Source organism: Poromitra crassiceps (assembly GCF_964638095.1).
Source record: "Poromitra crassiceps genome assembly, contig: HAP1_SCAFFOLD_1043, whole genome shotgun sequence".
Classification (NCBI taxonomy): Eukaryota; Metazoa; Chordata; class Actinopteri; order Beryciformes; family Melamphaidae; genus Poromitra; species Poromitra crassiceps.
In genome coordinates, this window is record NW_028151367.1 from 5,001 (window position 1) to 31,732 (window position 26,732).

The 26,732-nt window shown below is 40.9% G+C and overlaps 3 protein-coding genes and 1 pseudogene across 4 annotated transcripts in view; 3 read left to right on the plus strand and 1 right to left on the minus strand.

Moving 5' to 3' along the window:
* LOC310771696 (uncharacterized protein) overlaps positions 1-9,171 on the minus strand; it is a gene marked incomplete at its 3' end in the record, with an annotated part of 14,044 nt that extends 4,873 nt beyond the window's left edge. Inside the window, exons 1-5 of the mRNA XM_083664241.1 lie at positions 9,134-9,171; positions 7,836-7,922; positions 6,457-6,563; positions 4,424-4,549; positions 1,572-1,678 (exon numbers count right to left, since the gene is read on the minus strand). Of these exons, the coding sequence (XP_083520367.1) occupies positions 1,572-1,678; positions 4,424-4,549; positions 6,457-6,563; positions 7,836-7,893 (398 nt within the window). The remainder of the gene's footprint in view (positions 1-1,571; positions 1,679-4,423; positions 4,550-6,456; positions 6,564-7,835; positions 7,923-9,133) is intronic.
* A 2,213-nt stretch (positions 9,172-11,384) lies between these two features.
* Positions 11,385-12,638, plus strand: LOC310771694 (chemokine XC receptor 1 pseudogene; annotated as a pseudogene). Its single transcript, XR_014554063.1, has 2 exons — positions 11,385-11,480; positions 11,597-12,638. The product of XR_014554063.1 is annotated as a chemokine XC receptor 1 pseudogene (transcript).
* Positions 12,639-14,345: 1,707 nt separating this feature from the next.
* On the plus strand, positions 14,346-15,446 carry LOC310771691 (chemokine XC receptor 1-like; the record flags this gene model as incomplete). Its single annotated transcript, XM_083664238.1, has 1 exon — positions 14,346-15,446. The coding sequence occupies one exon, from the start codon at positions 14,346-14,348 to the stop codon at positions 15,444-15,446; it is 1,101 nt and encodes a 366-aa protein (XP_083520364.1).
* A 4,348-nt stretch (positions 15,447-19,794) lies between these two features.
* On the plus strand, positions 19,795-20,877 carry LOC310771692 (chemokine XC receptor 1-like; the record flags this gene model as incomplete). Its single annotated transcript, XM_083664239.1, has 1 exon — positions 19,795-20,877. One exon carries the CDS (start codon positions 19,795-19,797, stop codon positions 20,875-20,877), a length of 1,083 nt encoding a protein of 360 aa, XP_083520365.1.
* Positions 20,878-26,732: the final 5,855 nt, after the last annotated feature.

Genomic DNA, 26,732 nt, shown 5'->3' on the forward strand with positions numbered 1-26,732 from the left:
AGTCCGGTGCGGCTTATATAAGAAAAAAATAGTCAACTTTGCAGGTGCGGCTTATACACCGGTGCGGCTTATAGTCCGGAATTTACGGTATACTTTATGAAACACTGTTTACAACATGCTGCTGTTCAATGATTCTGTTGTATAGTGAAAATCTAAATTTGTTTGGCTTCTCACAGAAGACTGTAAAGAAAGAGACAGAAGACTGTAAAGAAAGATAAGATGTTGAATGACTATGTTGGTCATGTTTAAATAAAAAAGAATTACATGATGTAACTGCTTGCTTTATGGTCAATTCTTAATGTAAATATTAATATTTTTTAATAATGCACCAGGTTAGAGGGTTCCTTGTACAATTTACAGCATTACCGTAGTTATTTGAGAATCTCTTCCATTATCAAAGCAAAACTGGTATTGTAACTAAAATACCGATATCGAAACGTATCGTATCGTATCGGGAAGTCAGTGGCGATACCCAGCCCTACTGTTTATGGCTTGTGTTAGCTGACTGGTTGTCTAAATAGACATACTGTACGATCACAACACAACATTCTATAGAAGAAGACAGAAACCCTATGACATTTGGTTTCAGGTTCGACTGAGGAAGTGAGAGCCTTGGCTGATTTGTGTTATGCGACTCGTTTGTCTACCTGACCAGAGTTGAGCAACTTCGCACTAAATAAAACCAGAAAGACCTGCTGTGACGTCAAGTTTGAGATTTGATTGAGGAAGTGAGAGAGCGTAGGCTGCATGGCTGAAGCTTGACCATCACCAAGTAAGAGAAGTAAAACACAAAGCAGGAAGGGAGACCAAGGAGCAGACGTAGACTTCACCAGAACAGTTGGCCTGGTGCTTCAAGGAAGTAAAACTGTTCTGGTCATTTTCCAGCCAACAAATATGAGGAAATGTAAGTGGCTCTTGCTGTAGAGTCAGTCCTGTTTCACATTTATACAATAACAACACACATTCAACCGTTGCAGCTGCCCAGTAGTACAACTACAGTCTTCTCCTGCTAGCTACTGGGAAGCTCCCCTTGAGCAATTGAGCAATATGTACTGTTGTAGCTTTTTATTTTATTTCTTGTAATTGTGTATTGCTGAGTGACATAACGAGTGACAAAACGACCACTTTGGCCTATAGCCTTGCACTTTGCACTGATCACTGGCACTTTAAACTGCTACTTTGTACTTATATTGTGTTTAACTTTGTCTGCGCTTTATCTTTATGTTTTTATCCTTTTATGTTTTTATCCAGGATGTTGCTGATGTTATGCCTGTTTTCTATGATTTTTATGTCTTGCTGCAACCCAAAGTGCCCTTCTGGGACATACGAATAAACTTGAACTTGAACGTGAGCGTTGCTTTAAGGGCATCTTGGTGTTACCGTACTTGTTGAGGGAGGAGACACCAGTACCTCACTTTCTCTGTTTGCATTTTCCACAGCAGGTCCAAGGTTTCAAACTGGTGACCGTCCAGTCCAGTCCAGTCACAAACACACTTTTCTAACATCTCAGCAAACGGCAACATCTATACATATGCATGTGTGTGTGTGTGTGTGTGTGTGTGTCCTCTGACCTTGTGACCTTCTGATTCATGAGACACTGCTGCAGTGTGTCAGCGAGGCGTTGGTGCACCAGCGAGTAACGGATGAAGGCCCTTCCTTTCCCCAATGAGGTCTTCAACTGAGGGCAAACAGATGCAGAAACATGCTTAATAATACACATAAATAGACACACAGTACAGTACATGTGCGCACGCACGCACACGCACATCTTTGGTCACAATTAATTCCATGTAACATCAAGGGGTTCCTACTTCCTGAATAATCTCCATTTGAGCGTAACAATAGAACGGTGTGTACTGTATAGGGATGGGGCCGATCCGATCCAATATCGGTATCGGGGTGCCGATATTGGCACTAATTCACGGATCGGATGGGATGGGATTGAGAGAAAAAAATCAGATCCAAAAACAAAACAAAACCATTTTTTTTGTGCAATTCCAGCGCGGGCGCTGGCCGTAATTTGCACATGTATAATAGTATCCTTCTTTGCCTTGTATATTTTCTTAATTTTGTCTGTTTTTTGCAAGGTATATTAATTTTTTTTTTTAAATCTTTGCCTATACTGTATATTCAAGAAAAATATTGGTATCGGCAGATATCCAAATTCAGGTATCGGAATCGGATCGGAAGTGAAAAAAGTGGATCGGTGCATCCTTAGTACTGTAGCAGAATAACAAAGTGTGACAATATAACAGTGTAGTACGTTAACAAAGACCAGTCTTTTCAAACGACCACAAGTTGGATCCACGCTTTGTGAAAATCTGTAACCAAACAGAACATTCCAGGATGTCTAAGTTTAAAGATAAGGCAAAGGCACGTTTATTTGTATAGCACATTTCATAGACAGAGGCAATTTAAAGTGCTTTACATAAATTGGATAAAAGAAAAAAGCATAGAGAACTAGAAGTGCACTCGGAGAGCCACAGACCTCCGTCAAGGCCAATACTACTTTGCATAATGATATGCAAATTTTGTGAGTCGGATCTTCTTCTTTTTTTCCGTTCGTTTTTCCGTAATCCTGCTAACAAACAGACGGACAAACGGCACCGAAAACGTACCCTCCTTGGTGGAGGCAAAAACATGATTACAAAGTGAAGAAGATCAAATGTGTGTAAAAGAACAAGCAAAATGCATTACATTAAAAATTCAAATCGAGTGTAAAATAGAGAGATATTTTATGGCTCTAAAGGAAACATAGAACCAAGGAGCGTTGCTTCTTGGCACTCTGGTCTATGCATAGCGCTGTGACTTCACAGAGAGTGAACTCCCTCAATTCTTCTTAGTATTGAGTAGTCACTCTCCTAATTGGTGACCCTGTCAGCCAGCACGGAATGAAGTGTGCATTACCTCTGCAAAGATCATCATTCACCACTCAAAGACCATCGATTTAAATGAGCTCATGGTCAACATAGACACAGACACTCAATCCACAGTGTTTGTCTGTAAGCCCAAACTGCTCATTCGATTGAAGGATTTAGAGGAGAGTCAAAGACCTACTATAAGGTAGGGCTGTGAATCTTCACTGGCCTCCCGATTCGATTCGATTACGATTCATCTGTCAACGATTCGATTCGATTCGATTAAACGATGCATCACGATGCATCGCGATGCATCTTAAATCGATGCATCACTTTTTCCGCAATACATGATTTATTTTTTCTCACTTTCTTTTTTCTCACTGTGTGGCTACTTTTAAAATAAAAGTGCATTTGGAATTGCATTGTATTATGATCCATAATTTAAATAAACAACTGCATGTACTTACATTCTATTTTATTTGATTATAAAAAAAAAAAAAAAAAAAAAAAAATTAATAATCGATTTTTGATATTTGTTAATCGATGCAGAATCGTGCACGTCCGCATCGCGATGCATCGTATAATCGATTATTTTTGACACCCCTACTATAAGGACACTAGCTGTCTGAGACTAACCAATAAGAAACCCAGTAAAAGCAATATTTAGTAAAAGTATCAAACACTGCCTAAGGCTATTTGGCCCACAATGCTTTCTTAGAGCAATTAGCTACAGTAGCATTGAACTGTTATTGATTGTTTGGCTAACTCTCTGATGAACCTTCAAACCACACACATATTCTGTGGAAGTGAAGCAAGCAGCCATTGACATTAATTAATTGATGCATGTGATTTGACAGTGCATATAAAGCAGGACTTCCTTGGTAATTATCTCTATCACACTAGAATATAGTATAGCAGCAACAATGTGTGGCGCAGCGGGTTGGCAGACATTGGTATAGCTAACTCATTACACCCGTGACACCTCAGACTTGCGGATTATTGAATAGATTTCAATCATGTCGGGAGAACCTTTCGGAGAGGCTTCTACATGTACCAATATCCCACTAGGCAAAACACCTAATAATGAAACATTGTCTTTGCACAGCACGTACTTTACATTAGGCAAGAAATGATCAAAAATATAGAAAACGTCAACAGGAAAAGGCATAGGCATAGCACTTAAACAAAAGCTATCATAGAGGCATAAAGGAATATAAAACTTGAAAGAATGAGCTATTCGACTACAACTAGTCTACTCTGATGCTCACCACTAAATCCAGGACAGGCGGCGAGAAAGAAACCGTAGAGTAGGAACTGCAGCATGGCAACAAATGTTACAATGTTACAATGACAACTGAATTACCTGCACTGAGCCTTACCTGACCGACCTGAGGATTAGGTTCTTGGTTATACACTCGTGTGTCTGTGTGTCTGTGTGTGTGTGTGTGTGTGTGTGTGTGTGTGTGTGTGTGTGTGTGTGTGTGTGTGTGTGTGTGTGCGTGTGTGTGTGTGCGTGCGTCTGCGTTTGTGTGTGTGTGTGCGTCTCCGTTGCTGTGCAGGATTACCTCAGGGATGGATTTAACAAAACGGATGCCATCGTTAGCTCCCTTGATCTTAGCCAGGCAGTCACAGAAATAATCCCAGTAGTCCTTCCTCTGGCCAAGGAAGGTTGTCTTCTCTTTCTGGTCAAACTAAAGAGAAGAAAAACACACAGCACAACAACAACAACAACATCCTCAGCAACTTGGATTATAAAGCAAATTCACCTTGTGACTGACCGTTTTCTTGCACAGTAGTTGTGGATTTGGTTCCGTAACTTAAATGCTTTCTATGAACGTGTGTGAGTTGCTTGCTTCAGTGTGTCTAGAGCAGTGATACTCAAACCGAGGCTCTAGAGCCACATGCTCCTTTATGGGTAGTTGTGGCTTTTTTAAGTCCTTTCTTTAAATGAATGAATGAATGAATGAATGAATGAATGAATGAATGAATGAATGAATGAATGAATGAATAAATAAATAAATAAATAAATAAATAAATAAATAAATAAATAAATAAATAAATAAATAAAAGGTAGGAAAGGGACTTTTTGGATTGTGGTTCTTGCAAAGGTATCTCTTTTTTTGTCAATTTGACTCCTGAGTAGGGCAAGGTTGCGTACCACTGGTCTAGAGCAGTAGTTCTCAAAGGTTTTCACATGAAGGACCCCTAAACTGACAGAAATTAGTAGACCACGGACCCCCATTTGATAGGATTTTGTCCCACGGACCCCCATATGATAAAAAGATTGATGCTTTTAGATGTTTTATTACAGAAAGTGTATAAAACCCATGACCAAAATAGTCATTGTGTTACTTATGAATGGAATTATAGGTAAAATAAGTTACCCCCCTTTTGGCTGGGGACCCCCTGGAACCCGCTCAAGGACCCCTGGGGGTCCCCGGACCCCCATTTGAGAACCACTGGTCTAGAGTGTCAGATGAGAGGTGTTGACACACTTTGGAAATCCCAGTGTTGGTTCCAGTGATTCAAATAAACTGCAGAGGTTTGAATGGATGTTGTTTTGGATGGTATTACAGGGTCAGGACTGGCTCTCAATTCTCTAACCCCTCTTGTTTACACATAGATGTACTAGGCCCTAGTCTAGTGTATCTATGACTAGGGGGTATCCTAGGGACACAGGAATATGCATGTCTCATCTATTATCTGGGTGCTATGGTTTTACAGGTAACACTTGCACCCCGTACTAATGATCACTTGTTGTAATGTCGGCAGTCTAGGAATTCAATTTTATTTTACTGTTGTTTTGGATAACATGTCAGCTTAAGGTCTCATTTGTAAATTAGGCCCAGGGAAGGAGCTTGCCTTTTTTTGCATGGGTGCTATGTTTGTGCTCTCTGTCAAACCAATGATGTTATAGGTTTAAAACAGCCAAAATAACAACTCAAATTACAGTTAAAATTCACTACTATTATGATATTACAGTGACAATACAACACTAATTCTCAGTGACCTGTCAAAATACCTGAGAGTGAATTAGCGATGGAAAACAGTTGATGATTGTTAATAATATGGTTACCTGTTTACCAATATGTAGGGCCAGATGAAATCCGTTTTATTTTTTTCCCAATTCTGTTTTTTCCACTAGAATTTTAATTCAGGGGTTATAGGATCGATTTTTATTTTTTATTTTTATGACATGGCTCTCTCAGACAGCCTCTTCGACATGTTTCTCAAAGTGAAAACCACGTTGTGAGGTGACGTAAGGGTCCCATGCAAGACCGAGCACCCTCTCAAAACACCCCAATCGAAAACGGAATAATTTCTCTAGGCCTATTTTACAATTATGAAATCATTTCGGTTACTACAATAATTAAGTCTATATTTTTGATTAGGCCTACTTTTATAAATTTCAGACAAATTATGGACAATTCTGCAATATTCCATGTTTTCAGTTGATTCTATTTTTATTACCAAATGTTTCTTTTGAATTGCGGGAATCATATGGCCCTAAATATGACTACATTCCAGTGGACTCTCTACACATTGTTGGCACCCATTAAAATCCTGCTGATGGTCAGGGTTTGCTAAGGTACCATACCTGTAGAAGGTACTCTAGTTTATAGGAGAACTTGTGCAGGTTGGCGCTGTCATCTGTTATGGGTTCCCCACACGCCTTGTGTTCTTTACTCAACTCTATCACAGCATCTAAACAGGGTAGTAACAGGGATATTAACACATGCACACATGCATACAAACATACACTGTTGTGTACACACACATAAGCCTATTACTAAATGCATTGTACAAATAGAATATAAGACACATATCCCAGGGCTTGGAGCCAAAGGGGTGTAAGTGTGATTTTGGGTGAATATGAGTAATATCAAATGCCAAAAGGACACAACTGAAATCATTACCCATAAGTAAATAAATAAATAAATAAATAAATAAATTAAATAAAGAAGTAACAGTAAAAGAATGGATTTGTTTGCTGCCCAAAGGGCATAACTGTTACTGCACTTATGCCCTTTTAACACCAAGCAAAACCTCGCTTTTTACACTGAACAGTGAACACGCATTGTGGGTTGAGGATTCTAACAGCACTTAGGGTCAACTCAAAATGCATGCTGACGTAAGTAATGCTAGCATGGCAGATCATATCGTTTTTAGTATCCTATTCATATCCTAATTATTATTCAAGGTCATTACTAGATGAATGTAAATATGTTAATATTGCCATTAAATACTTAGGCCTATAGATTCAAAATGGTATTTTGTAATATTAGGAGTGTAAACTGGTCAAGATGAGCTGTGATAGCAAGGCTGCTGGTAGCTGAATTACCCCTCAGTGTTATGAGGAGTTTTACATGTCTTTGAATGTTCCCAAGCCAGGACACATAAAATAAGTGATGTGTTCTGGGAGGGACACAATATAAAATGTATTATACTCAGAAGAGAAGAGGAAAAAGTAGTGGTTTAGAATCAAAAGTACTTTTAACAGGGGAGAAAAACAATTTGATATGTTCCATCCATGTAGCCTACTATTTAAGGCCTTGGTGAAAGTTGCTTAGTGTTACTTCAAAATAAAGATATTCATTCTGATCTTATTTTATATTTCACTGTTGATTGAAGTGTAAATTGATAGATTTGTATTAAAAGGAATGTGGTTTACGATTGTTTACTTACATACGCCCATATTCTGCATGGATGAATTGAAACAAGGTTCACGCCAAAAAGCCATACATCTTTTGCCATTAGAAAAAGTGAAATATAATTCAACTTAAACTGTAGCAGTATTGTTGTTATGGTAATGCAACATTTGATATTGTGATAGTGATACTGAATGTGGTAATGCCAGCTGATCCAAGGTTGAACAAAATTTGGTTTGGCTCTCCTGTAAAATCTACTACTGTATAACCAACTAACTTGGCTCCAAGCCGTCGATATGTTCACTGTACGTGTGGAAAGCTTTCTTACCACGCAGGTCTCTGATGATCCTCTGCAGCTGATTCTCCCCAACTGATGAAGAGGCCATTCTGGGGGAAATGGCAATGTGGCCAGATCCTGCATGTAGGATCAACACAATACAGATAATGAATATTCTGCACGTCTTAGAAATATTATGCTCAAGATGTAATGACTGTCTACTGTATTCCTAAACGGTGATGGGGAAAACACGTATGTCTTACAAACTACCTTCCGCCAGCGCCTTGAGATAACTCTTATGGTTTGGCGCTATATAAAGATCAAATTGATTGATTGTATTGTAAGTAACATTATACGGTAACGGTAGCCTACAGTAGACACATGCATGCGCGCGCGCGCACACACACACACACACACACACACACACACACACACACACACACACAGCCTCTGCTGTCTCTTCTTCCTATAATGATTGAATGTCAATCTCTCTGTGTTGAAAACACTGTGAAACTGGACTTGTGAAAGCTGTTAAGAAGTCTTATTATGCCTGTGTGGAGATGCAAAACACTCTTACGTCATTATGCTACTCCTGATCCCTGTAAAACAGATATTGTATCTTTGACAATAACACAAGACTAGAAATTATTGTTGTTTACATAGCCTACAAAACACATGTTTAATCAGCATTCCCAAGATTCTAGTGGCCTAGGGAAGGGGGGGGAGGGGGTAATTAAGGTAAGGTCACTATAAACTCACTATTGAATACGTCCTCACACATACTGTTAAGTCCCTATAGTAGCATTATACATGTAAGTAGTCTGTGTTATGGTAATTCGTCGGGGATGTAAACAGACTCAGGGCATAATGGTCTTGTTATTAGAGCAGCTCCTTGTAGAAGCACGTCATGTTGTTGCTGGCACAGCACACACATTTTTCGTAACCGCAGTGGCAAAAGATTTGCCTGCGGGCATTAAGCGATAGGAAATTAGCATTCAGACGACAGGTGAATGTGAATCTGTCCCCGGACGGCCCGGTGTCAACACAGACCCCCCTCCTCCATTACGACATCTCGCCCGGGGGATTCCCACTGACATACCGTAGACCACTTATTGATCTGCCACCAATACAAAACAAACACATCTCGTTTACAAACTGCTTTAAAATGCAACAGAACGACGACCTAACATCGATTCACGAGAGCTTGCGAGAGCTATCATCCACCTGTTCGCAGCCCTCCGTTTCTTCAGTCTTATTTTAAGTAGATTCGCGTTACAAAACATCGCATCCTGTTTGTAATTGAAGCGAACCACTTTAAGATTGAATAAATAGCTGAAATACTGACGTACTTGATGTGTAAAATGTTCCAGACAGTCCAGTTTGTACAGCAGCTGAGCAGTAACTTGCTACCTTGGGGGCGGGCACTATCGATGATTGACAGTCCAAGTGGGTCAATAGCCATGTGCAACTGCAGCCTCAAATCCTAGTTTGGTTGAGAGGCACTAGGTAAATAAACGCTGCATGTGGCGTGTGTGTGTTTAATATTCCCTGACAGATTTCAACCAAGATGTTCATACAGCTTCATCATTGTGGATGTGTGACACTCGGGTCAACCATTTACATGTGTCGTTATTATTACATTTCCATTGTAGGCATTTACGATACATTTATATTATACAAAGTGAATTACACAGAATAAGCAGGTACTGTGTACAGTAAACTTGCTAAAGGGTTACCGCGCTAGCCGGGCGCTTCTCGCTCATACTGAGCATTAGCGCCCAGCGACCATTAACGCATTTCCAATCAAACAATCGTGCCGCTCTCACTCTAGGTATAAAAAATTAACCCTTACCTGAGCCAAAAACTTGAAGTGAAGACGCTATCCGATGGCCAACATCCTCTTCTTTTAAATACATATAGTTGCCGCTTCCAAATTGCTGCATAAAATCCACTTTTCTGTCTTTGAAAAACCAAAAATCATTCATCTGGAGCAACCCGGAAGTGTAGGGGGCATTAGTGAGTAAACAGTGAGTCGTATTTCCGGGTTGCTCCAGATGACTGATTTTCGGTTTTTCAAAGACAGAAAAGTGGATTTTATGCAAAAATTTGGAAGCGGCAACTATATGTATTTAAAAGAAGAGGATGTTGGCCATCGGATAGCGTCTTCACTCCAAGTTTTTGGCTCAGGTAAGGGTTCATTTTTATACCTAGACGTGAGAGCGGCACGATTGTTTAATTGGAAATGCGTTGAAGGTCGCCTGGCGCTAATGCTCAGTATGAGCAAGAAACGCCCGGCTAGCGGGGTAAGCTAAAGGGCACTTTGACAGGACCATGCAACAACGTGTGATCTTTCGGAGATGGGACTGTCACTCTAACGGTTAGAGTCTAACAAAAAGGCCTTATTCTTTCTTATCCTGTGGGGGGGGGGTGCAGTATCCATAATAAACTGTAGGCCTAGCTAATACAAAAGCAGAAGAAAGGAAAGTACCTTTACTGTTTTGCCAATAATTATCACTGTAACCATGCAAAGCCTGGGATGTGTTCCTTCTTTTCTTTTTTCTAACTTTGACATAATGCTTACACATCATTCTGAAACATCCAACCATGTCTGAATGATATTGGATGCACCTGACAGCCTGTTTTTAGGTCGATGTGTCCCTGTTATGCATAATAAATAATGGCATTACATTTAATACAGCTCAGAGTCATGGCAGTGGTTCTCAACCTTTTCCACGTCAAGGACCCCTAACTGACACAAATTAGACCACAGAAGCCCATTTGGTAAGATTTTGTCCCATAGGGTCCCCCATCTGATATGATTTTTGCTTTTAGATGTTTTATTGCAGAAAGTGGATGAAACCCATGACCAAAATTGTCATACATTCTGTCATTGTTATTGTCATGTTATTTATGCACGGAATCATAGTGAAAATAAATTATAAAGGTACAGGACGACCATGTCTTTATTTGCCACAATGCACCAATGCATGCGCATATGCATTACACACACGCACGCGCACGCACGCACATACACACACACACACACACACACACACACACACACACACACACACACACACACACACACACACACACACACACACCACTGGTGAGACGACAATCTTCTTGCATGTTTTTAGTGGGGGTCCATATTGATGTTATATGGAGGAAACCCCATATAGAAGGGCCCTTTTCACGAGATAGCCCACCTGGGCAGGTACCGAAGGCATGGGGAGACATACCCCCAGTGCCATCAGCATCCCAGGTGAGAATCAAACCCAGGACCTACTGTACTTGCTGTGAGGCGAGAGTGCAAGGCAAGTAGGCTACCACTGTGCCACCGTGCCCCCTTTTTGCTGGTGGGGACCCCTTGGAACCCCCTCAAGGACGCTTGGAGGTCCCCGGACCCCACCTTTGAGAACCACTGACTTAAGAGTATTACAAATTTGTCTTGTCACATGAATGAAACAGGGCAACATGTTTTCTTTAGAGTGGTCATGAGGAGGGGTGATCTCTAGTTCCTGATCTCTGTTCACCTTTGTGGTCGGTGTATAGGGAACAAATCATATCGGCTAGCTCACGAGTTTTCACGTACCGTTATATTGGCGTTCAAAGGACTTCATGCTCACAGCCTTTGTGCAGATTTGTCAGCATCATATATTTTTAATGATTTGAAATAGCGGGGGACTCTATAAGGTATGGAAACTAACAATTTTTCAATGAAATCATCTAAAATATAACTGTATTATGAAATCAGTGTTGTTTGACCTGTTTTCCTATCACTCTAACAAAACCTTTATTTTTTCATGAAGGAAAATGGCTGAAAGTGGTGATGGTTATGACTATGTTACTGATTATGACGATGAAGTGTGTGACAAGCCAGAGGTAGCCCAGTTTGGAGCGATCTTCACTCCTGTGTTCTTCTCCATCGTGGTGATCCTCAGTCTGGTTGGCAACACACTGGTCATGGTGATTCTGGCCATGTACGAGAATCTGAAATCCCTCACCAACACTTTCATCATGAACCTGGCCGTGTCGGATCTCATCTTCACCGCGGGTCTGCCCTTCTGGGCCTACTACTACATGTCCGAAAAAGGATGGACTTTAGGGGAACCTGCATGTAAAATCATCAGCTTTGTCTTCTATGTTGGCTTCTACAGCAGTGGCATCCTCCTGATCATGATGACCATTCACCGCTATGTGGCCGTCATCAGCCCTCTGTCTGACTTTGTGTCCCCCAGAGGCTTCTACAGCATCCTGGTATCTGTTGCCCTCTGGGCTGTGAGCGCCATAGCGGCCACTCCAACCTTGATCTTCAGCAAAGTCCTGGTCCATTCTGGGGAAAAGTACTACTGTGGCTATGAAAGTTCTTACTGGAAGTTATGGGGAATCTACCAGCAAAACATCCTCTTTATAGTGACTTCTCTGGTCTTCGGTTTTTGCTACTCCCAGATTTTGTGCAGGCTCCTGCGCCCTACCACCCGGAGAAGGAAGGACAAAACTTTAAAGTTGATCTTTACACTTGTGCTTGTTTTCTTCCTGGGCTGGGCGCCGTACAATATAGTTATATTTTTGATGTCCATATCTTTTCAGCCCCCGCCAGCTGCAGACTCCTCGTCTGTGTCTGCTAACTGTGAAAGCAGCAAACCACTGGATTACGCCTTTGACATCAGTCGGCTCTTTGCTTTCTCACACTGCTGCCTTAACCCTGTCTTCTATGTGTTTGTCGGGGTTAAATTCAAAAACCACTTGAAGAAAATGCTGAAGGGCTGGAGCTGCAGCCGCAGCAACAGCCTCCGCAGCAGACACAGTCGACTCATGTCAGTAACGAGTGGTGAGGAGTTCTCAATCTAGCTGACATCCTCAGAATAGATCAACAGATTCTCCCTCCCACATTGTTGATTCCAGACGCTTAGTGACATACCGCTTTGGATTTGTACGCACATGGTCACGGTTACAGCCACTTAAAGACCACCTACCCAATGCCTGAAGCTAAACATAAAGACCACCTACCCAATGCCTAAACCTAAGTCCAGTCCTCCCCCCCCCCCCTTCCTCAGGTGGTACTACCGTCCCCTGGGTGATAATAATACCATACTTCCCAACTCATTCTGGATGACAAGCCTGACGGTGTGCTCGACCCACAGGTGCAGAGTGGTACGTTCCATAAAACGCTGTAGGCTCCGGGGAGCGTTACATTAAATGCAAAAGGCGCGTGATAAAGCGGTGCTGTGAGACGAGTTTGGAGTGAGAACGTGTCCAAAGCACAAGTGTACCGTTCCAGTGTATCAGGGTACCGTGTGCATCCAAATCCAAAGCACAAGGGAACATGACAAAGCGGCAAAAATCAACGCTGTGGGAGTGAAAACAGGTTGACTAGATGCAGTGTGAGGGAGTTTCTGGAGGCACCGTTTTCCTGTTGCATGTGTATAATGTACTGTACAGTGCTTCAACCATCATCTCATCCAAGCTTAAACTCAAGTGTGATTATGGGTTCAAATTGTCCTTATTTTAAAATGAAAGAAAAATAATAAAATTACCCATTCTGTGTAATAAGTGGTGATTTTTTTCTATGCATAATTAGTAAATACACTTTTTTAGAGGGTATAATTATTATTGTATGTGATTCACTTTGATTCATTGTATTTTTGTCATGTGATATTTTCACTTTTGAGTGTTAAAGAATTTTCAGAATTCATTCAAGGTTTTCTGTCAATTGTAACTATTGAACTTTTGATCATTTAGACTTTGATGATAGTTATAGTGTGTATATTCACAGTAGAATGTAACCCAATCATTATTTCCAAGTACATTTGACAATAAAGTTAATCTCATTGAATGTCGTAATTGAATTTCTTTCTGAATGATGAATAACACTCATTGCTATCTCCAGGCACAGTTACATAAGTTATTGATTAAAAATCTATGCTCAGACAGAAATACTAATATAAGGCAACATTGGATTTCTTCTGTGACTAAATTCGAGACAAAAAAAGAGGAAGAATAAATGTGTTTTTTCCCTGGTCATCCGTCACTTCACTTCACAGTGTGATGCACCACAAGAAAGTGTGATCGGCTATCCGGGTAAGTTCAAAATTCCCATATTTGGATATTTTTCAAGAAGTAAATTGCTGAAATGTTATAGAAATTAGCTTTTATCTTTATTCAAGATTCATTTTAATAACCATAGTGAGTTATATTATTTGACTTACTACAGTATGCAATGCAGCGATCACATCCATAGCAGTAGATGGAGCAAGCAAAATGTATCTGTCTAACATGGGAGCAAAGACAGAACCTTCTATTTAGAAATTGATATATTGGTTTTTATATTGCTGTTCGATCCATTGCGGTCTTATGACTTGTATTCTAAATGTATCATTGTTGTGTTGTTTATTGTTGTTTTATTGTTGTGTCTTGTAAACCCATGGGGATTGGGCACCTAGAGTGCATGACACGTAAATCAATCAATCAATCAAACAGAAAACAATCTCAAATTTATCATACTTTGCTGAACTTATCATCCTTAGTTTTGTGCTCTTGTTTCCTAGAGATTCTAAAATGGAGACTGTTTTCACTCAATCTGCAATCAACAGCACAATAAATGGCACAGTTCCTGATTACAACTCGACTGACTACGACTACTACGACTACTCTGATGGTGATGATTTGGTGTATCTTTGTGAAGAGGGGATGTACTTTGGATCCATCAATGCTGCGTTCTTCTTTTTGATCTTCATCTTCAGTGTTATAGGCAACAGTCTCCTCCTCTGTGTCCTTTTCTGCTATGAGGACAAAAAAAAGATCACCAACCTGTTTGTCTTTAATCTGGCCTGCTCCGATTTGGTCTTCACCCTCACCCTTCCATTCTGGGCCATCGAACAGCTGTCTCACTGGGTCTTTGGGGAGTTTGCCTGTACATTTCTGACTGCGGCTTTTTTCATTGGCTTGTACAGTAGTGTCATTCTACTGACTGCCATGACAGTGGATCGTTTTGCAACAGTGGTGCTGCAGTGGCCAAACAGCCCTGTAAAAAGGCAGAGGTGGGCCATGGGAGCCTGTGCACTCGCCTGGGTCATCAGCATCGTTGCATGCCTGAATGATGCTATCAATACAAAGCTGGAAGACCATGAAGAAGATGTCTTTATCTGTGAGGCTTCCAGTATCAATGAGGATAAACTGGGTTATTACCTTGAAGTATCACTCCTTTTCTTACTTCCATTTGCCATCATTGTTTTCTGCTACTCTGCCATCCTCAGGACAGTTCTGCATGCTGTGAACAGACAAAAGCACAGGACTGTTGTGGTTGTGTTGTGTATTGTCGTGGTCTTCTTTATGTGCTGGGGGCCTTACTACACGCTGATGTTTTTTCTCTCTCTGTACGAACCCCAAGACTGTAATGTGAGAGAACGTATGTACCTCACCTTTGATATTTGCCGTCTGCTAGCTTACTCTCATTGCTGTATGAATCCCATGCTCTACATGCTCACACAGAAGTTCAGAGGACACCTGCTGTGTCTCCTCCAGTGTGGAAATGGCAAGAGGAAGGTGAGGGAGAAGGAGAAAAGCATTGGACAGAGCACCTCTAACGTTATTCAGTATGCGGCTGTGAAAAGCCTGGCTGTTACCGGCTGCAACACTGTGGAAGTGGAATTGGACTGAAAAGAAAAAACAGATTCAGATTGTACATGCTTTTAAGGAGTATATTTTGTATTTAATTTTGCTTAATTCAAGAGGCCCAAAAAAGGGGGAAGTCTGCTCTTTCAAAAATACATCTTGATTCGTTAATTTTACATTTGAAATGAAAAGAATCTACAGATTGGAAAACTATTGATTTAGCTTAACCTAAAGTGTTGAAAAGTGCTAAAATTCATTCTTCATTAAAATGATGTGGGTGCGATGCTACCATTTGGTAGAGCACATTTTGAGTAACTCTATCATTGAAAAATGTGTTGAGCCATCTCTCTCTCTCTCTCTCTGTCTTTCTCTGTCCCTGTCCCTCTCTCTCCCTCACTCGTTCTCTCTCTTCCCTGTAGGCTCCTATAGGAACCACACTACGCCAAAGGGCTCTGGGCTGTCTTCCTCTGATTGTGGTTTCTATGGGTTACAGGGTGTGGTTGCTCACCCCACGCCCCATATACCAGTCCTTTTATGCTATGCTAAAAAACAATCCACTAGATGTCGCTGTGTCTTTAGGTTAGGGGTAGGGTCACGGTTAGTGTTAGGGTTAGGGTCAGGGCTAGCAATAAAAAGAAGTCACTCCAGACATGCGGGTATATATATATATATACCGTATATATATATATATATATATATATATATATATATATATATATATATATATATATATATAGAGAGAGAGAGAGAGAGAGAGAGAGAGAGAGAGAGAGAGAGAGAGAGAGAGAGAGAGAGAGAGAGAGAGAGAAATACTGTACAGCAGGGGCGGTTCTAGTCTCAGCCCACCCAAAAAAAATAGAGGCAAAAAAAACTTTTTTTTCTTTTCTCTCCAAATCCATGGTGCAAGGCAGATATTTAAACAGCCTTGTTTGTGTACAGTACCAGTGGCATGGAGTAATAAAAAGGGATTAAGGACCAGGACCCCTGGTGGTCAGTAAGATGGGCTGGTTGAGCCAATGTTAAAATGATCTTTATTTATTATTTATTTTTGCTTAAAAACTATTTTTTAATTTTCTGCTTAAAGTTCATGAAAAAAAGTGGCATTCTTGTTTTTTCCCACAATCATTTCATAATACCATTTGTAATGCCACCGTTGTAGTGCTGTTGTTCAAAATTAAAGTACATTTTCTCAGATTAATTGATGTCTTTCTAGTCACACAATTTAATAGTCAGTGTTTCCCATACACTGATCTATTTGTGGTGGTACACCCTACATAGATTTTGACCCCCACAAATACTGCCACATATTAATTTCAACTAGTTGACTGCAAACTCCTGCTTTAGTGCTTACAGTATATTATTTTCTTGTCGGAATATTATTCCAGCCAATAAGTTAGGAAGTTCCCTTTTGATTTAATTTTACTTTTGTTTTGCCTACAAAGCAAAATGTTACTTTACTTGAAACTCCCCTGAAGTGATTTTGGTATTATTTATGCAAGCATAATTCTACCATATAGTAACCTGTATGCAGAATATATATAGTATACATAGGGAAACAATTATTTTTTCATCGCTGTAAAACCACAGAACGGTAAAGAAGATATTGATGTGTGTAGTTCTTCATAGATCTAGTCTCTTCATTTTGATCTCAAAGTGCGCCAGTTTGATCCATTTTTACTTGAAACTGTACAAAATTTTCTTCCGGGGGGGCATGCCCCCGGACCCCCCTAGTGGTCCATGACCTTTGGGTGGGCTGAGCCCACCCAAAGCTCTGATGCTAAAACCGCCCCTGCTATACAGTAGTTACATAACACTGCTGATGCACAACAAGGTCTGTGGGTTGTCTTGAGTAACAGGGTCATGATTTCTGGAAAGAGACATTGCTGTTGAGTTTGTTTTTTGGGGGCGCTTTGAACACCACAAGTTGAGTGCCATCCAGTTCCATTGTATTGAGAGAAGGCAGAAATCTCTATGCCCGATTTCTCTAAAACTCTATAAAGTGCACAAAGCACCTTAAGGTAAGATTGGCCTTAGAGTCCGAGTTAAGGTGTCCATAAAATAGAATCGGCTGCACATAACACCCTTAAATCTTGTGCTTATGTTTTCCTTAAAATATTTAACCTTAAGGAGAAGATTTAAGGGTGTTTTGTGCAACCAATTTTATTGGTTAGCTCAGACTCTAAAGAAAATCTTAACTTAAGGTGCTTTGTGCAACCGGCCCCAGGCAACTAACACAAAACAATCTAGATGGATAAATAGCACTACAGGTGAGAGGAAAAATATGTATTTTGGATTTTAGGGTGAGCTGTCCCTTTAAGGCCAATTCAAATGAAAGCAACGCCCATTGAAAGAACACAGCTTATTTCACTGCACTGTGGTCAATGACATTGATTTTCAGTCCGGAAATATCTACAAAATGTGGCATCATAAATGATTGCAGAATGATTCATCTGCCAGCAGCAGAGCAATGTGTTTAGAGAAGATACAATTATGTGTCATGTGGAAAAAGAAAAGCTCCACATTTCAGCAATAGGCTAGATATTTAATCCCAAATGGGCTGCATTAAACAACAAAGATATCAGTGACATTCTTAGTGTTAAGTCCTGTTTGGATGTTTTATAGGTTTGTCCTTGATAATTCCTTAATTTGAAGATTTGGTTGTACTTGTTATTTTGTTGTATCACTCAGTGACACAGCAACTTGGTCTGCAGAGCTCCATAGCAGAGTCATACTACTGTATGTCTGAAACAATGAAAGGCTCACACCACCATAACCACAGAGGATGTGCTTCTATCTGCAGTTGTGGGTGTCTGCTTGTTGCAAGCATTGTAACAAGCATTGTGGTCACAAAAAAGTAATTGTTTAATGCCATGAGCAGTTTGAGCTTCAGTTTATTTACTTTCTTAGCTAACTTTTCTCAAACCCATATATAGCCTATACTAAATTACATCTTCAGAATAATCTTCCCTTTGTTTCCAAACTTCGCCTAATATAAAATAATGTTAATAACAATAAACTACCAAGTTTTGGGAGTTAGGAACCTTCCGGTCACAATTCTCGCTTCTCTAACCGTGGGGCCCACCACTGCCCCTATTATGGGTGTCTACGCCCCAGATTAGAGTAGTTTCTAGTAGTAGTAGTACTAGAAGAGCGGCCCACTGCAAAGTCTCCCGGTAGTCCCAATGGCCAGTCCATCCCTGAATTGCGGAGGCTATTCGAAATTATGTGTCAGGCATCTAGTCAAGAGAAAACCTTTCCACAAGCATCAACTCAATCAGTTCATTCTTCACTCTTCTGAAAAGATCTCTCACCCTTAAAGATCTCCCACCCTTACAGTTAATAACAGTCAGGTTTAAGAAAACCATGACTGTGGCGAACACATTGTAAGATAGTAAGAGGGTGAGAGATCTTTAAAATGTACAAAACTTTCTTACAGTGTGTGTGTGTGTGTGTGTGTGTGTGTGTGTGGGGGGGGGGGGGGGGGGGGGGTAGTTGATCCCGAGGTCAGCCATAAGGTTTGATCCTAAAATCGCCCTGGCTGCTACCCACTTCCCCACTCGTTTTAGACGAGGAGCCTGACTTTTGATCATTTAGACTTTGATGATAGTAGTAAGAGTGTATTTTTTTCACAGTAAACTCTAGCCTAATCTAATCATTATTTCCATGTACATCTGACAATAAAATTAATCTCATTAAATGTCCTCATTGAATTTATTTCTACTCTGAATGATGAATAACACTCATTACTATCCCCAGGCACAGTTACACAAGTTATAGATTAAAAATCTATCCTCAGACAGAAATACTAATGGCACATTGGGTGTCCTCTGTGATGGCATTTTCACACATTATGTTATATTGTGATAACATTTTATATATCATGTTGGCATTTTAATATAATCATATGTAATAAGGCTTAAATCTGCCCTGTCTGCAATTTGTCTCAGACAGTGTGGGTTAAAGTGTGAAAAGCAATTGACGTCATTACCGTGGAACTGCCTTTTGACATTTACAGTAAGCTCAACCAAGATGAGAGTTTCCGGCTGACAGGAAGAATGAATGTGTTTTCCCTGCTCATTCGTCACTTCACAGTGTGATGCACCACAAGAAAGTGTGATCCGCTACCCGGGTAAGTTAATCCATTTGGATATTTTTCAAGAAATAACAAATTGCTGAAACGTTATAGAAATTAGCTTTTATCTTTATTCAAGATTCATTTTAATAACCATAGTGAGTTATCATATTACAAACGAGGAATGTGACTTAGTGCGGTAAGCAGCGCAGCGATCACATCAATAGCAGAAGATGGAGCAAACCGAAAATCTCAAATTGATCATACTTTGCTGAACTTATCATCTTTAGTTTTGTGCTCTTGTTTCCTAGAGATTCTAAAATGGAGAGTGCTTTCACTCAATCTGCGATCAACGGCACAATAAATGGCACAGTTCCTGACGATGACTACGACTACTCTGGTGGTGGTGAATTGGAGTATCTTTGTGAAGAGGGGATGTACTTTGGATCCATCAATGCTGCGTTCTTCTTTTTGATCTTCATCTTCAGTGTTATAGGCAACGGTCTCCTCCTCTGTGTCCTTTTCTGCTATGAGGACAAAAAAAAGATCACCAACCTGTTTGTCTTTAATCTGGCCTGCTCGGATTTGGTCTTCACCCTCACCCTTCCATTCTGGGCCATCGAACAACTGTCTCACTGGGTCTTTGGGGAGTTTGCCTGTAAATTTCTGATTGCGGCTTATTTCATTGGCTTGTACAGTAGTGTCATTCTACTGACTGCCATGACAGTGGATCGTTTTGCAACAGTGGTGCTGCAGTGGCCAAACAGCCCTGTAAAAAGGCAGAGGTGGGCCATGGGAGCCTGTGCACTCGCCTGGGTCATCAGCATCGTTGCATGCCTGAGGGATGCTATCAATACAAAGCTGGAAGACCATGAAGAAGATTTCTTTATCTGTGAGGCTTCCAGTATCAATGAGGATAAACTGGGTTATTACCTTGAAGTATCACTCCTTTTCTTACTTCCATTTGCCATCATTGTTTTCTGCTACTCTGCCATCCTCAGGACAGTTCTGCATGCTGTGAACAGACAAAAGCACAAGGCTGTTGTGGTTGTGTTGTGTATTGTCGTGGTCTTCCTTATGTGCTTGGGGCCTTACTACACGCTGATGTTTGTTCTCTCTCTGTACGAACCCCAAGACTGTAATGTGAGAGAACGTGTGTACCTCACCTTTGATATTTGCCGTCTGCTAGCTTACTCTCATTGCTGTATGAATCCCATGCTGTATATGCTCACACAGAAGTTCAGAGGACACCTGCTGCGTCTCCTCCAGTGTGGAAATGGCAAGAGGAAGGAGAGGGAGAAGGAGAAAAGCATTGGACAGAGCACCTCTAACGTTATTCAGCATGTGGCTGTGAAAAGCCTGGCTGTTACATGCTGCAACACTGCCAAAGTGGAATTGGACTAAAAAGAAAAAACAGATTCAGATTGTACATGCTTTTAAGGAGTATATTTAGTATTTATTTTTTGCTTAATTCGAGAGCCCCAAAAAAGGGGGAAGTCTGCTCTTTAAAAAATACATCTTGATTCGTTAATTTTACATTTGAAATGAAAATAATCTACAGCTTGGAAAGCTATTGATTTAGCTTAACCTAAAGTGTTGAAAAGTGCTGACATTTGTTCTTCATTAAAATGATGTGGGTGTGATGCTACCATTTGGTAGAACACATTTTGAGTAACTCTATCATTGAAAAATGTGTTGAGCCATCTCTCTGTCCCTGTCCAGGCCCGGTTTAATGCCCGGGCTTACCGGGGGCCCGCCGTCTAGGGGCCCCAGGAGTCCCCCCCCAAAAAAAAAAAAAATACACAGTGCACCTGAACGCAACATGCAAAATAACCGCTGAATAAGTGTCCAAATGTTCATGTCATTCTGGCCAATACTCCACTTCTGTTATAACATTTCAGTCTGGAATATGGAATATCTTTAAATACGGTAATCTTTATGACTAAAAGGCTAAAAGTAATCTCATGTGTAAGAAATGACTGTTCTACATTGAGGAAGTTTGAAGTAAAAATGTAAATAATTAACTCGTTTGGTTTTGGATTTATTTAGCTTCACGAGTGCATTTTTGTTCTTGTGTGACCCTTAACACAGGCTTTGAGAATCCCGGGCCACTTACTGATATATGCTTAAATACTTATGCTTAAATTAACCCACCCAGTGAGAAAAGGATCAAATATTGGTGGTTAAGACTGAATAATGACATCACAACTGTTAATTTAAAATGAGTTATTCCTCTAAATCTGGTTTCATATGCCCCACATTTTTTTGCGCCGGCGCCAGCCCTTGGCCCTCAGCAAAATGTGGCCCTTGGTGAAAAGTAATTGGGGACGGACCCCTGGCATACTGAATGCTGAAGTAGGACTGGATGCATAATGGTGATATGAGACTATAGAAATGGTTTTAGATGATGGATATGGTGATACTGTAAGTGTCTAGTATTCCTGGTTTTAAAGGCTGCATTACAGTAAAGTGATGTAATTTCTTCTAGCTGTTCTATTATTTGCCTTTACCCACTTACTTATTATTTTCACATTACTGATGATTATTATTTATAAAAAATGTCAGTGTTTCTATTTTGTGAAAGCACTAGTCATCCCTACAATATTGTCACAATATTGATAGTTGGTATTTGGTCAGTTGTTAATTTTGTTCTGTTTACATTTTTATTGTTATTGCACAGCTGTGTATTTAGTTAAGCAGAAGAGGAAAACCTGTACACATTTTATTTAATATGGGCTATTTAAGTTTTAATTTACATGTATTATGCAGCTGCATTGTTTTAATAAATGTGCTTATTATGACATCTTACACATGGCTTTGAATGTTAATTTAAAATGAGATATTCCTTTAAATATGGCAAAAAAACCATCCAAACGTTCAAAAAATGTCTATCTTTTTTGCGGTGTCGCACACAAGGGCAACGCCTACAGCCCCTTCCTTGCAGCAGGGGGGGGGGGGCTTAGAAAATGATTAGCCCCGGGGCCCATGGTACTATTAATCCGGCCCTGTCCCTGTCCCTCTCTGTCCCTCTCTCGTTCTCTTTCTCTTCTTCCCTGTAGGCTCCTAAGCAGTGTTGGGGGTAACTCATTATAAAAGTAACACATTACATGTAATATATTACTTTTAACTCAGTAATATAACTCATTACAATATGATTTCAATAATAGTATACCAGTTACTCTGTCAAGTAACACAAGTTACAAATTTAGTTACTTTTTATTTTATTTTATCAAAGCAGATAAAGATACAATCATTTCCTAATCAAATTGTGTTTTTATGCAAATAACCACTATGACAATAACATAGGAAAATGATAAAATTTTAGAATTTTGGATGGTTTACACTGACTTGAAGATGGTATAAATTATTTTTCGGGATGTTCTGGGGCGGTGATGTCATTCTGCTACTGCAGTTATTTTGGTGAAAGTAATGCAAAGTGTTATAAGTAATGAGTTACTCTACACAGACAGTAATATTGTAAAGTAACGTATTACTTTCAAATAAAAGTAACTAGTAATATGTAGTATATTACATTTTGAAAGTAACTTGCCTAACACTGCTCCTAAGTGGAGCATAGTGCCGCAACCACACTACGCCAATGGGCTCTGGGCTGTCTTCCTCTGATTATGGTTTCTATGGCTTTTTACAGGATGTGGTTGCTCGCCCCACGCCCCATATACCAGTCCTTTTATGCTATGCAAAAAACAAAACAATCCACTAGATGTCGCTGTGTCTTTAGGTTAGGGGTAGGGTCAGGGTTAGTGTTTGGATTAGGGTCAGGGCTAGCAATAAAAATAAGTCACTCCAGACATGCGGACTCTGTTTGGTGGAATTTTCAAAGGTAAGCATATTTTCTTGACATATTATAGTTTCAGAGGTTTTACTGGACAAAATTATGTAACTTGATACAACAATAAAAAAAATATCTAATAAGGGTAAAATAATTGTCTAAAAACATGCTCGACCAAACGTTTGAATTGGCCTTTAGTGATGCTAAGGCAATGCATTTGATATATATATAGGGCCCGAAATTAGAGCCCGCCACCCGCCAATGGCGGGCAGATTTTAGGTTTGGTAGTGACATTGAAAGGTATGTCCGCCACGGTGGCGGGTAACAAAATAGTCATGTAAAATAATTAAAACTGCGGTGTGTTTTGGCCTTACGACAATCGCCTTTATTGCAGCCCCCAATCTCTCCTTGCGCGTCATCACCAGCATTTTTGGCTTGTTTTGGCCGACGTCACATCCGCTACTCTTCTGTCCTGACTGGCCGTGGCTAGTCTCTTAGAACAGACGAGTTGGCTTCCGCAATTTTCAAATGCTTCCGCCATACCGTCTGTACTTCGTGGGGGAGAATCGTTACATCCCTAGTCTACGCCACTGACCTACATAATATGGACAGAGCTGTCCCATTGATCTTGGTCTCCCGTTTGGAGTTGAAACGTAGGCTGTCGCCATCTTGGGGTTGAGTCCTTACACAGCTCACGTGAGATGGGGGTTCCAGAGCCACAGAGCCGCCTGCTATTGGTCCATGATTGGCAAGCTGCGTGATCACTGGACAGGTCACAGGTCACTCACCAGGTCAATCACCCCCTTTTCTATCATCTATTTTACTTCAAACGGGCGAGTTATATAAAAAATGACCCCCCCTACAGTTGTTATGAAAAGGCGAAATTAGCTATAGACCAAAACCGTGTTTTGCCCCTGACTGGAAAGCTGTTGAATTCTGTTACAAAGTCGGGCATTTTAACATGGGGGGAATGCCTACTGCCCCCGACACCTAGTGGCCATTCAAGGAACTACAGCGTTTCAATTCACTTCAATTCACAGTCATCAGAGGGAAGCCTGGGGGGTTGGCCACTGGTCTACGCCCCAGATTAGAGTAGACCTAGATAGAGCGGCCCACTGGGAAGTCGCCCGGTAGTCCCAGTCCATCCCTGAATATATTGCATTGCGGAGGCTATTCGAAATTATGGTTGTTATAAGCATCACAAACATCTAGTTAAGAGAAAACATTTCCACAAGCAGTTAGTAGTAAGTTAGTAACAGGGTGAGAGATCTTTAAGTTTTGTTCAAAGATCTCTTACGCAACAGGCAGGTTAAGAAAAGCCTGACTGTGGCGAACACACTAAGTTAGTAACAGGGTGAGAGATCTTTAAGTTTTGTTCAAAGATCTCTCACGCAACAGGCAGGTTAAGAAAATCCTGAGTGCGGTGAACACACTAATTAAAGTTAGTACAGTAGCAGCTAGGTGAGATATCTTTTAAGTTGCATTCAAAGATCTCTCAACCGAACCAACAGACAAGTTAAGAAAAGCCTGACTGCGGTGAACACATTTGGGGAAGTAGTTTTCAGCATAGATATACACATGTAGTTTTCAGCCTATCTTCAGCTCCTCTGGTGAAAGGGTTTTCTCTCACCGCACAAAATGCTTAACAAATGCTTAGCAAATTCTGGGCCTTCTGAGTCCACCTAGCTCCTTGAGACCATTTCCCGGGTCTATCGAGACCGATGACATTACAATGCCGCCCTGTGACATCATGACATATGTGATCTCCTTGCCGATGATGTCATGGTTGAATATGACATCATCACCGATGCCGTCACAATAAGGATGTCACCATCTCCGATGACATCACAATGGGATGTGTGACAGCATCACCTGGGAATGAGATGAGTTATGACATCACCAGTGATGTTGCATACCCGGACTAGGGCAGCTATAAGTAGAACCAGTCCAAGTTCATTCTGGTTCCAGATGTTCGAGGCTTTGGAGACCTCAAGCCATGTGTGGAGTCGACGGGCTTCAGCCCAAGACATTCTAGGAGGTGCTGGTCAACACTCAGTTGGTCAGCGGGTTAGTGCGGGAGGGGACCTCCATCACATGTGGCGTTGTACATCTATCAACGCAAGCTTCAAGACTTGAGCCAGGCTCAAACCCAGACATAGAGCAGACGGGTCCACTGGGCCTGCAGACCCTTGAGAGGGAAGACTTGATCCCCACGGGTGGAGCCAGACTCACTGTGCATCATGGGCTCTGCCCGGATCAAACCCCTCCAGCAAGTGAGAGAGCCGAAGGTGGAAAGTGGAACCGATTCCCCCCAGCTGCTTTTCAAAGAGCCGGGTCCCGCCAAACCTTTACAATATACTCAATGCCTAAACATAAGTTACTCCTGTACTTCAAAACTTGTTTTAGACAACGAGCCCGGCGGCGTAGGCTACTTGACCTTGACCTCCACTGGTGTGAGTGGTGCTCTAGGCTGCGGGGAGCGTTACATCAAACACAAAAGACACGTGACAAAGTGCTCTGAGACGAGTTCGGAGTGAGAATGTGTTGCCAAATCCCCCTGTGCATTCAAACACAAAGCGGCGGAAACCAATGCTGTGGGAGTGAGAATGGGTTGAATAGATGCAGTGTGAGGGAGTTTCTAAGGAGGCACCTTTTTCCTATAGAGCACCGCAGGAATGTGTCCGGATACTCCGGAACAAGCATGTTGAAGCATACGGGCAAAAGTGAATGGCATTTTAGAATGTGGATTTCAATTAAAAGCATAAAATAAGGTCTGTGGAGTTTATGGGAGTGGGGCTTTTGATACGTAAATGCGTTTTTTTTATCCGATTTTAAGAAAACGCTTCAAAAGGCATAAAATTGATTCACGTTCGTGAAGATTATCCTGCTGAACCTCCTCCCATAAATTTTCAATGTCATGATGTCATAGGCATTGTGACATCACACAAATCTTATGACATCACTGATGATGTCATAGGCATTATGAGTGCACACCTAAGGGTGTTTTCGCCCTCCACGTCACAATGTCTATGACATCATCAGTGACATCATTATTGACCAAAATCATCTTATGACCTGACTGATGATGTCATAGGCCCTGATGATGTCAGCTGCATTCATGTCGGCTCGTGTTTACCGTGAATATGAAGTTGTGTACACGATATGCTTGGCCTTCAAGTGGTCACATCGTGAACATGCGCAGTTGACTAGAAGCCACCGAGGCTAACAATGTAGCTAACACTAGCTAGCGAGTGGTTAACTACGTTAATGCAGGAAACGCAAAACCATAATTATAGCTGCTGTGCAGCAATGGGTCGTGGCCGGGCACGACCCATTGCTGATCAATGGGTCAATCAATTCCTGACATAAAACGACTATGAAAAACTATACAGCTACAATGTCAATATATTTACTTTCCACCAAGAAAAAAAAAGAGGAAAAATGAATGTGTTTTTCCCCCTTGTCATCC